Source organism: Nycticebus coucang, chromosome 20 (assembly GCF_027406575.1).
Source record: "Nycticebus coucang isolate mNycCou1 chromosome 20, mNycCou1.pri, whole genome shotgun sequence".
In the NCBI taxonomy this organism is placed as follows: domain Eukaryota; kingdom Metazoa; phylum Chordata; class Mammalia; order Primates; family Lorisidae; genus Nycticebus; species Nycticebus coucang.
Window position 1 is genome coordinate 38,854,376 of NC_069799.1, and position 8,988 is coordinate 38,863,363.

At 39.2% G+C, this 8,988-nt stretch overlaps 1 protein-coding gene across 1 annotated transcript in view; it reads left to right on the top strand.

The window, feature by feature from the left end:
• LOC128572601 (ankyrin repeat domain-containing protein 26-like) overlaps positions 1–7,473 on the top strand; it is a 60,341-nt gene extending 52,868 nt beyond the window's left edge. Inside the window, 3 exon segments of the mRNA XM_053572583.1 lie at positions 5,076–5,121; positions 6,326–6,437; positions 7,266–7,473. Coding sequence (XP_053428558.1) covers positions 5,076–5,121; positions 6,326–6,437; positions 7,266–7,473 — 366 coding nt within the window.
• Positions 7,474–8,988: the final 1,515 nt, after the last annotated feature.

The following is an 8,988-nucleotide window of genomic DNA, read 5'->3' on the forward strand; positions in this document are numbered from 1 at the left end:
CTCTTCTTCCTGGTTAAGTTAGCCAAAGGTTTATCTATTTTTTTGACCTTATCAGAAAAGCAACTTTTTGATTTATTGATCTGTTGTATAATTCTTTTGTTTTCAATTTCATTTCATTCTGCTCTAATTTTGGTTCTTTCTTTTATTCTAATAGGTTTGGGGTTGGAATGTTCTTCCTTTTGCAGTTGCTTGAGATGTCCTATTAAGTTGTTAACTTCCTCTCTTTCCGTTCTCTTGAGGAAGGCTTGCAGTGCTATAAATTTCCCTCTTAGGACTGCCTTTGCGGGATCCAATAGGTTCTGATAATTCGTGTCTTTGTTGTCATTTTGTTCCAAAAATTTGGCAATTTCCTTTTTAATCTCATCCCTGACCCAGGTATCATTCAGCATAAGGTTATTTAACTTCCATGTTTTTGTATGAGTATGCAGATTCCTGTTGTTACTCAGCTCAACTTTTATTCCATGGTGGTCTGCAAAGATGCAAGGAATAATTTCTATTCCTTTAAACTTACTGAGGTTGGACTTGTGACCTAAGATGTAATCAATTTTGGAGTATGTTCCGAGGGCTGATGAGAAGTATGTGTATTCAGTTTTGTTGGGGTGAAATGTTCTGTAGATGTCTGCTAAATCCAAATGTTAGATGGTTAGGTTTAAATCTAAAATTTCTTTGCTCAGCTTCTTATTGGAGGATTGATCCAACACTGCCAAAGGAGTGTTGAAATCTCCAACTATTATGGAGCTGGAGGAAATCAAGTTACTGATGTCTGTTAAGAGTTTCTCTTATAAATTGAGGTGCATTCTGGTTGGGTGCATAGATATTAAGAATTGAAATCTCATCATATTCAGAATTACCTTTAACAAATATGAAGTGATCATTCTTATCCTTCCTTGCTTTTGTTGGTTTAAAGCCTATTGTATCAGCAAATAGAATTGCAACATCTGTTTTTTTCTGATTACCATTTGCCTGAAATATGGATCACCGTCCTTTCACCCTGTGTCTATATTTATCTTTTCAGGTAAGATGTGACTCTTGTATGCAACAAATATCTGGCCTGAGTTTTTGTATCCAGTCAGCTAACCTGTGTCTCTTTAGAGGGCAGTTTAAGCCGTTCACATTAATGGAGAATATTGATAAGTCTGGTAAAATTTTGGGTATTGTGTTTTTCGAAAGTCCAGTGGACATTGTCAATCCTTTTACCACTGTGGAAGTTGGAGTTTGATCAAAAATTTCTGAGTTTGTTTACTTTTGTGGTAGAGGATTGGGTTGGCCATTATGGAGGATAGGTCTGAGAATATCCTGAGGAGCTGGTTTGGTTATGGCAAATTTCTTCAACATATGAATGTCATTAAAGTATATAATTTCTCCATCGTAAATGAAACTCAGTTTAGCTGGATACAGGATCCGGGATTGAAAGTTATTTTGCTTTAGGAGATTAAAATTCGATGACTACCCTCTTCTGGCTTGAAAAGTTTCAGCAGAGAGATCTGCAGTCATTCTAACATTCTTCCCTTTTTAGCTAATGGATTTCTTACGTCTAGCTGCTTTCAGAATTTTTTCCTTCATATTAACTTTAGTGAAGTTAATTATGATATTCCTGGGGGATGTCTTATTAGGATTGAGACATGCTGGGGTTCTTAAACTGTCTGCTATATGAATTTCAGAATTTCTTGGCATGTCTGGAAAATTCTCTTTCATAATTTCATGGAGAAGGGCCTCTGTGCCTTGCATGGCCACTTCATCACTTTCTGGGATTACAATGAGGTGGATATTAGCCTTCTTCAAATTATCCCAGAGCTCTCTGAGAGAATGATTCGCTTTTGCTCTCCTTTTCTCTTCCTCTTTGAGAGTTTGGGAGTGTTCAAAGGCTTTGTCTTTAATGTCAGAAATCCTTTCTTCTGCTTTCTCCACTCTGTTACTGAGGGATTCCACTGTATTTTTCAGATCTTTGAGGGCTGCAAATTCTTTCTTCAGTGTGTCAAAATCTTTGGTGGTTTTGTCTTTAAATTCATTAAATTCTTGAGACAACTTTTGAATTTCTCCTCGAATTTCTAATTCTGACTTTTGAATTGCTGGTCGAATTTCTAATTCCAAATTTTCCTCCATTCTATTAATCTTGTTTGCAATCCAAATTCTCAATTCAATTTCTGACATCTTAGTTAGCTGTTTATGAATGGGATCTTCAGTTATATCTGCCATATCTTTCCTTGGGGGGGTTGATCTATTCTGGTTATTCATATTATCAGAGTTTTTCCACTGATTTGGCCCCATGATTGTTTTACACTGTTTGATTTTTCCCCTGAAGCTTTGTCGATGCCCCATACAGTGCTATGGCCTGAGAAACTGGGGACCTATTTTGTGTGGTGGGGCTAACTGGTTTTGTCTTGTTTTCAGCTGGTCTCTGTTCAACCCTAGTGAAACAATTACTCTGGGTTGAAGTCTCAGCTGTGGAGAAATACCAGCAATTAAGTCACCTCGCCTCCCACAGGCAACAATTGGAAAAGGAAAATCAAACCTTCCTACAACCACACACCCAGGGCACAACCTGTTGTTGGCATACTGATTTGTGTACATTGATGTTGTAATATTGAGACATTGCTGAATTTATTTATCAGTTCCAGGAATCTCTTGGTTGAATCTGTGATCTTTTCTACATAAAGGACCATATTGTCGGCAAAAAGTGATAATTTGATCTCTTCTTTCCCCATTTGGATCTTCTTGATTTTCTTCTCTTGTCTGATTGCTCTGACAATGACTTCTAGCAGTATGTTGAATGAAAGTGGTGAAAATGGGCAACCTTGTCTGGTTCCAGTTCTAAGCAGAAATACTTTCAATTTTCCCCCATTTATTATGAGGTTAGCTGTAGGTTTGACTTATGTTACTTCTATAATTTTGAGGTATGCCCCATCTCTACTGAATATTCTTATTATGAGAATAATAAGAATTTGAATTCATATTTTGAATGAATTCTGAGTTTTGTCAAGTGCTTTTTCTGCGTCAGTTGAACAGGTCATGTGATCTTTGTTTTTGCTTCTATTTTCACATTGTACTGAGGATTGATTACTATGTATATATTTTGCTAATTTTTACTTTCAGTTTTCATATTCTTGTTTAATTCTGGGATGCCTCATCTTATATATGAGAGGTAATTTTTTAGTTTTTTTTTTTTTTTTTGTGTGTGTTCCTTACAGTAGAACCCCTGTAAGTAGACCATCTTAGTTAAGAGCTGCTCTGATAAAATAAATGTTTGCATAAATATAACACATTACTGAAGGTTCTGGTTTCAAAAACTTGACTCAGGACTTGATAGAAACTTGATTGCAAGGGACATTTGAAATTGTAATCCTTCTGATAGACCTTGATTGATTTAATGAATATTTTCCAGGGGCAATTTCTAGATACAATGGTAGTGTTAAAATACAGTATAACCTCTGTAAGTTGCCCATCCAGGGCACTTCATCAAACTTGTCAGCAGCATACAGAGGTGGTCACTATAATGAACTAGGCCAACAGTACTAATAGTACATGTGGTACATGTCTGGTGTATGAAAATTAGGTCAACTTAAGTTATTTGTGTGGTCAACTTAGAGAGCTTCTGTTGTATATGAATATGATCAGTTGGCACAGAAGCCCAGGCACAGTAAGAACTAAAGCCCATTCCTGGCCTGTAGCTAATTGTCTTTGTGAACTCAGTCAAGCTACAATCTGTCTGAGCCTATGTTGCCTTTATGTAAATTTAGGGACTAAATTAGGGACCTCTAATACTAGAATATCATGAATCAAACTAAGCTTGAAAAATCAGTTGTATGGGACTGCAAACTAGTACAACCTTTCTGGAAGGAAGTATGGAGAAACCTCAAAGCACTCAAGCTAGACCTCCCATTTGATCCTGCAATCCCATTACTGGGCATCTACCCAGAAGGAAAGAAATCCTTTTATCATAAGGACACTTGTACTAGACTGTTTATTGCAGCTCAATTTACAATCACCAAAAATGTGGAAACAGCCTAAATGCCCACCAACCCAGGAATGGATTAACAAGCTGTGGTATATGTATACCATGGCATACTATTCAGCCATTAAAAAAAATGGAGACTTTACATCCTTTGTATTAACCTGGATGGAAGTGGAAGACATTATTCTTAGTAAAGCATCACAAGAATGGAGAAGCATGAATCCTATGTACTCAATTTTGATATGAGGACAATTAATGACAATTATGGTTATGGGGGGGAAAAAGAAAGAGGGAAGGAGGGAGGTGGGTGGAGCCTTGGTGTGTGTCACACTTTATGGGGGCAAGACATGATTGCAAGAGGGACTTTACCTAACAATTGCAATCAGTGTAACCTGGCTTATTGTACCCTCAATGAATCCCCAACAATAAAAAAAAAAAAATCAGTTGTAACCTGCATTTATCCTTTTTTAAAGCAAATTTCCTGAAACATTTGTGTCCTTATGAATAAAGGAATGTTAACTATAGTATAGATAGCATAATATTTTTACTTAATCTTTGCCAACAGAATTTTCACATAACATTACGACAATACCACTTCCTCCATGTATATATTTAAGATTCTGTGCTGCAGAGTTGGTAGCACAGAACACAATTTAAAAATCATAATTTTCTAAAAATGGCAAGTGAAAAGTTCACTTTTAGGAAAAATACATTAAAGTGAAAAAACTAATGAAACTTTTATAAAGGGCAAGAGTTTTGCTAAGAATTAAGTAAGTGCATTCTTTGTAAAATATGAATGGAACTGTTTAACTTTTGTAGTAATAAAAGAAAAAATCATTCTGAAATGAGGTATATTCAATATAAATTGCACCTTTTATCAGATTAATCTCAACAGCATTACAATAGCTATCTTCTATTATTTAGATATGAAATAATTAGGAATTTCATTTACTTTTGTGATTCTTTCTCTATTTAAGCAATGCTCAAGTCAGGCCTGGTCTCTGAAAGTCTTTAAAACTTTGTAAAAGATTGAGGTATCACTTACTAAAATTTTGTGATTGAGGTATGATACCCATAATAATAATATACTTAAACCTTGTAAGTAACACTTCATTTATTTCAGATGCAGCTGGAGTTTGAACAAAATATAACTAGAGAACTAGAGAAAGGTATGTTGCCAAAATTTATGAATGAAATTTAGATTAATTAATTGATTTCTGAAATAAATTGTCAGCATAAATGATATCCCTTTCTATTGTTTGCTTAATAGATATTGCATTAAATGTTTTTTTCTTTTACACATCTAATGAAAGGTGTGAAAACATAAAGATTTATATGGAGAGGAATATACTTACTCCTCATTAATTAATCATATTATACAGCTTTAAGATAATCTCAAGAAGTCTGTGTATCTCTTTTCTCTGGCTCTACTCTTTCTTCACTTCTGTAACTGTCAGCCAGCACAATGACACCATCTCAGAAAACAAAGGCACCATCAGCTTCTCAGGTTTATGGTAGTAATTTAAGGCCCAAAGCCCCCAGACTCATCTAGTAGCACTTACAGTTCATAACCAGTCACTTGACAGGTGACATTTTGAATCTCCAGTTATTTACTTTGTAACTGGTTTACCTTTGTCCTCAAGAAGAGTTCAAAATTCCTTCACATGAAAGAAATACAGAAATTGCTCAGATTAATTTGGTCCTTGTCAGGTTATTCAGTCTTGTGTCTGTTTTTTTCTTTTTCTTTTTCAGTCTTATGTCTTGCCGTTTATTGTATGTACTCTGCCGCTTTGCTCTAGCGTCTGGCCCTACCAGACTCCTAGAACTCCCAGTGTCCTTCCTCACCTCCATCTCTTTCCATTTGCTTCTTCCATCTGCCATACTTTTCCTTTTCCTTCAAGTATCAACCCACATACTGCCTTCAGCAAAAAGCCTATAGCATTGACACAACACTGGGATAAATGACGCTGCTCTCTGTGTGTGGTTTTTAGTAGCATCTTATTTTATACCTGTCATGGTGTAAAATGGTGTCAGAGACTCTGTGTGAAAGTTGCCCTTGTGTGTGTTTTCAGGTTGTAGTATATGATTATTGGGGAGGGGCAACTATATCATCTTCATCTTGCAATTTCCTTGCTTGTTGTAGAGCCATAGCACATGGTTGTTGAACAATGAGAAAGCCAGAAGCTCAGATACTTAACTATAATGATAGTTCTATTGTGCAATTATGAGTAAATTATATTTAATAGCAATTTTGTAGTTATAAATTATAGTTATATACACCTATTTTTCAATTCCTAAGTTTTTAACTCTTCATTGACTTAGTAAGCTATGGAATCTTTTAGATAAATATTATTTTTTTCTGTTTCTTTCCAGAAAAAAAAGTTTTTCCTGCTGATTCTAGATCCTCTATAGCTTCTCCTATAGCATCTTCTGAGGATCTACTTAGGAAAGCATCACACGAATATGTACAGATTTTAAAAGAAAAGTATACGCTCTGAAAGATAATAAAATTTATTTTCTGGGGTATTTGCATAGAATTTTCATTATCTTTCATTAAATATATGCTGTGGGGGGGAAGAGGCAAGATGGCCAACTGAAGCCAGCTTTCAGCAGAAGCTCCCGTTCAGAGGGAGAAATAAAGACCAGAACCAACCCAATAAAGTGGAAGATCAGGAGCGAGCTGAGAGGGAGGATTGATAGGTTCGCATCACCCCTGCTGAGGCAAGCTGAGACTCCAAGGAAACAAATTTCAGATACAATACCCATCCCAAAGAGGATGGAAATCCTTCCTCTCCCCCTCATGAGAGCAGCTTGAGGTGAGTAGTGAACAGAGGAATTTTTGTTTCAACAAAGGGGAGAGAAGAACTGAGGGCTGGGATTCCCTCCACAGAGAGATACTACCACAAGCCCAGGCAGTCTCTTGCCTGGGACAGAAGTTGATCTAATATTCTCCCTACCTTCCTGAACTCCCAATCCACCCCTCCCCCCTCTCCTGACAGTCTGGAAGACCACCCTCTGCAGAATCCAGAGTGTCTGACAGATTTTTGCTATGGTGGGATATCTTATGGGCTGTGGGGCAGTTGCACTGAAACTATAACTTTAATAGAGGCAGGGAGTCAAGGGGAGGGAGACTTGCTCCATGTTGGAAAGAGCATAGCATGGGACCTGTGCCACTGACCACTGGAGACTGCAGTGGCACCCTGCCTGCTTCTGCTACCCCAGGGCACCACCCACCAGCTCCCCAGCTCCTGCAACCCACAACCAGTGGCAACCCCCTCCAGCTCCCTGCCTGGCTCCAGTGACCTGTATATAGCAGTACTCCAGACCGTAGCACCACCCCCAACAGTGGCAGTGCCACCCCTGAAAGCAACGGTGGGCCCACAGTCCCTCCCACTGGGATCAAATTTTGGAAAGAGCATAGCATGGGACCTGTGCCACTGACCACCGGGGACTGCGGTGGCACCATGCCTGAGATTTGGGAGAGATACCTCCCCAATTCTGTGGAACACGAAGGAACCTGACCTGACCTGCAGGGGTTCTAGAGGTGGAGTGTGGCCAAGGCAGAGGCATAATCTCTGAGGGAGAGAACCATCCTTCTTCATAGTAACTCCCAACTGGGTACAGATGCAGGTGGAACACTCCCCAGTTTCCAATGATCACCAGAGGGAATTAGGCTTGAACTCCTCCTGCCTGCAGGTTACACAGTGAGATGGCCTGGTTGGGGAGGCATTATCTCCTCTTTGACTTAGGTGCAAATACCTGGTGTACTTGAGTATTAGAGAGAACTGGGCTGCAGCCCTGCAGGGTAACCAGTGACTGTGGATGACGGTGATATAAAGTGAGAAAAGAGGCACCAGCCCCCCTGGAATAATTCTTTTGCTGGGTGGGACTTTCTGACTCCATGAATAACCAGAGTGAGTGACACTTGACCTGCCATTGGACCCCTGCTGTCCAGTTGCTGGAGACCTTTTGAACTTTCTCTCTTGATCTGTGTTTGTGCTGAGTGGGACAATAGGTTTGGAACTCTTGATCTGGACCAATCACTCAGGGACTCTCCAAGGTTATATACCCTGGTTGTGTTGTAGGGGGAAGGTCTGATTCTTCTCTCCAAGTTATTGCCAGTGGGGGGCAGGGTGTCTTAATTGCTTGTATTCCTCCACAGCTGAGATATCAACTCAAAGTCACTGATCCACTAGGATTGGTCAGAGTCTAGCTAAATATAAGACAGAGTCACCTAGCCCCATCATACAAAGTGGATTCAGAGTGTCAGGCTGTAGTACTGAACGAGACTTGGAAAAGCCATAGGGGAAAAGCTGCAGTCACCAGTCCCAGAACTCTGGTAAAGGGCTGGTTAACTACATCTCCAGGAGCCCTCAATTTACTTCCACATTACCAGTCTTTCTAAACAAATAGTGAAAAATAACCATGGGACGGAGTCAGTGAAAACTCATGGGCAACATGAAGGACCAGAGTAGATCAACTCCCCCAAGGTATGACAAAGGAGACACAACAGAAGATCCTATTTATAAAAAATGGCTGACATGTCAGAAATTTGAGTTCAGAATTTGGATAGCAAATAAGATTAACAGAATTGAAGTAAAATTGGAATTAGAAGTTCAAGGAGCAGAGTGAGAGCAAGATGGCAGCCGAGTAACAGATTCCCTGCAACTGGGCACAGTGAGTCTGGGAAGATAAGACTCCAGGCATCTCTGGCTGGTGGGATATGCCTATAATCATCCCTTTGAGGATATAAGGAGTCAGCGAGAGACTTCTGGATCCCAAGAGGAGGACAAAAACAGTGGAAAACTGGCAAGTGGTTGCATGTGTTTGATTGGTCTAATCCTGCTGGCAGCTGTAAGTACAGCAGCAGCGAGACTGCAAACTTGAAAGGCGTTACCTGTGAACTATTTTGTTGTTTTTGGACTTGGCACTCAGTTGAACTGCCTTGGGGAGAGCTTGAGCAAGAGTGTGGAGAACTTTGGGTGTATCTAGGGCCCCAGACTGAGCTGCTGAGTCAGACGGAATTGATAGTGTTC